The sequence below is a fragment of the Onychostruthus taczanowskii genome, unplaced genomic scaffold, assembly GCF_017590055.1.
Source record: "Onychostruthus taczanowskii isolate IOZ18803 unplaced genomic scaffold, ASM1759005v1 scaffold1319, whole genome shotgun sequence".
NCBI classification, from domain to species: Eukaryota; Metazoa; Chordata; class Aves; order Passeriformes; family Passeridae; genus Onychostruthus; species Onychostruthus taczanowskii.
Window position 1 is genome coordinate 2,968 of NW_024498484.1, and position 2,108 is coordinate 5,075.

The 2,108-nt window shown below is 50.9% G+C and overlaps 1 protein-coding gene across 1 annotated transcript in view; it reads right to left on the reverse strand.

Annotated features, from left to right (window-relative positions):
* LOC121331989 (coatomer subunit gamma-2-like) overlaps positions 1 to 1,691 on the reverse strand; it is a gene marked incomplete at both ends in the record, with an annotated part of 4,518 nt that extends 2,827 nt beyond the window's left edge. Inside the window, 2 exons of the mRNA XM_041396899.1 lie at positions 4 to 234; positions 1,596 to 1,691. Coding sequence (XP_041252833.1) covers positions 4 to 234; positions 1,596 to 1,691 — 327 coding nt within the window. The remainder of the gene's footprint in view (positions 1 to 3; positions 235 to 1,595) is intronic.
* Positions 1,692 to 2,108: the final 417 nt, after the last annotated feature.

The following is a 2,108-nucleotide window of genomic DNA, read 5'->3' on the forward strand; positions in this document are numbered from 1 at the left end:
AGCCTCGTTCTCCAGCACCACCCTATTGAAGATGAAGCGGATGTACTTGGAGGGGGAGGGGGTCCTGGGGCCCTCCTTGCCCAGCAGGTGCAGGATCTTGGTGGCCAGCACGGTGTGCTCGCAGTCCTCGATGAACTCGCACAGGTGAGCCAGCCCTGCCTCCTTGCTCTCGGGGTTCTCCTCGATGATGCTGATGATGCAATCCACAATGGCTCTCTTGTACTCAAAGCCACCCTGGCAAAGGGAAAGCAGGGACAGTGAGGCTTGGATTGGAGCCATGCTCAGCTCCTTCACGCTTCACTGAGTGCTTCCCATGGAGAAAACAATCATTTGTGCAAATTCGGGGGGAAAAAACAGGTGCAGGATCTTGGTGGCCAGCACCGTGTGGGGCTGCTTGAATCTGCTTTCTAGAGAAAACCCTTTGAAGGTTTTCGCCCAAATTTACCTTAAACCAAGACACCTTACTAAAAATTCTCTGGAATTTCATTTCCAGGTTGAGGAAAAGACAAGACAGAATCCCAGGCCTGGAATTCTCACAGCCTCATTTCTCCAGTACCACCCTGGGGCCCTCCTTGCCCAGCAGGTTCAGGATCTTGGTGGCCAGTACAACGTGGGACCACTTGAATCTGCTTTCTAGAGAAACCCCTTTGGAGTTTTTCCCAGATTTATCCTAAACCAAGACACCTTACTCCAATTCTCTGGAATTTCCTTTCCAGGCTGAGGAAAAGGCAAGGAGCCAGAATCCCAGGCCTGGAGCTGCACTCACCAGCCCTCACAGCCTCATTCTCCAGCACCACCCTGTTGAAGATGAAGCGGATGTACTTGGAGGGGGAGGGGGTCCTGGGGCCCTCCTTGGCCAGCAGGTGCAGGATCTTTGTGGCCAGTACAACGTGGGACCACTTGAATCTGCTTTCTAGAGAAAGCCCTTTGGAGTTTTTCCCAGATTTATCCTAAACCAAGACACCTTACTCCAATTCTCTGGAATTTCCTTTCCAGGCTGAGGAAAAGGCAAGGAGCCAGAATCCCAGGCCTGGAGCTGCACTCACCAGCCCTCACAGCCTCGTTCTCCAGCACCACCCTGGGGCCCTCCTTGGCCAGCAGGTGCAGGATCTTTGTGGCCAGTACAACGTGGGACCACTTGAATCTGCTTTCTAGAGAAAGCCCTTTGGAGTTTTTCCCAGATTTATCCTAAACCAAGACACCTTACTCCAATTCTCTGCAATTTCCTTTCCAGGCTGAGGAAAAGGCAAGGAGCCAGAACTGCAGGCCTGGAGCTGCACTCACCAGCCCTCACGGCCTCGTTCTCCAGCACCACCCTGGGGCCCTCCTTGGCCAGCAGGTGCAGGATCTTTGTGGCCAGTACAACGTGGGACCACTTGAATCTGCTTTCTAGTGAAATCCCTTTGAATGTTTTCTCCCAAATTTACCCTAAACCAAGACACCTTACCCAAGCTTTTCACACAGCTCTGTCCCACCAGGAGCTGCAATCTCTCAGCCCCACCTCCCTGTGCACCCACTGACAGAAGAGACCCTTCCCATCAGCAAGCAGGTCCAAATCTGCCAAAATCCCTCCCCAGAGCAAGTGTCACACGTACATCATCCCTGAGCATGTTGGAGAGGAAGGTCATCATCACACTGTGCTTCCGAGGGTACTTCTGGCACAGGGCACTGATGGCCTGCACCACCACAACCTGCAGGACACAGAAGGACACACGTGGGTCATGTGCTCATTCCCCAGGAAAAACACAGGCTTTTATCTCAGGTTGTCACCCTGAGTGACTGAATCCATGTACAAGGATAAAAACCAGGTGATGGATTCTCAGGGTCAGCGTGGAATGACTTTGTGCCAGGGTGGGCATTTTTTTACCTGGCTCTGCTAAAAAAATGAAATTTAGGATGGAATGTGTTAACTCAAAGTCCTTCCTTATCCAATTTTAACTTCTCATGTTCTGTCATTAAAACTCTTTGCAATTTCAAACTTATTTTTCTCATCAAAACAAGGACTTAAGACCACTTGAAGCAGACTGATTTTGCAAAGCTGGGCTCCTCATGGTGTAACAGGTACAACTGAACCATCCTGAACCAATTTCTTACCAGTTCAGTCACTA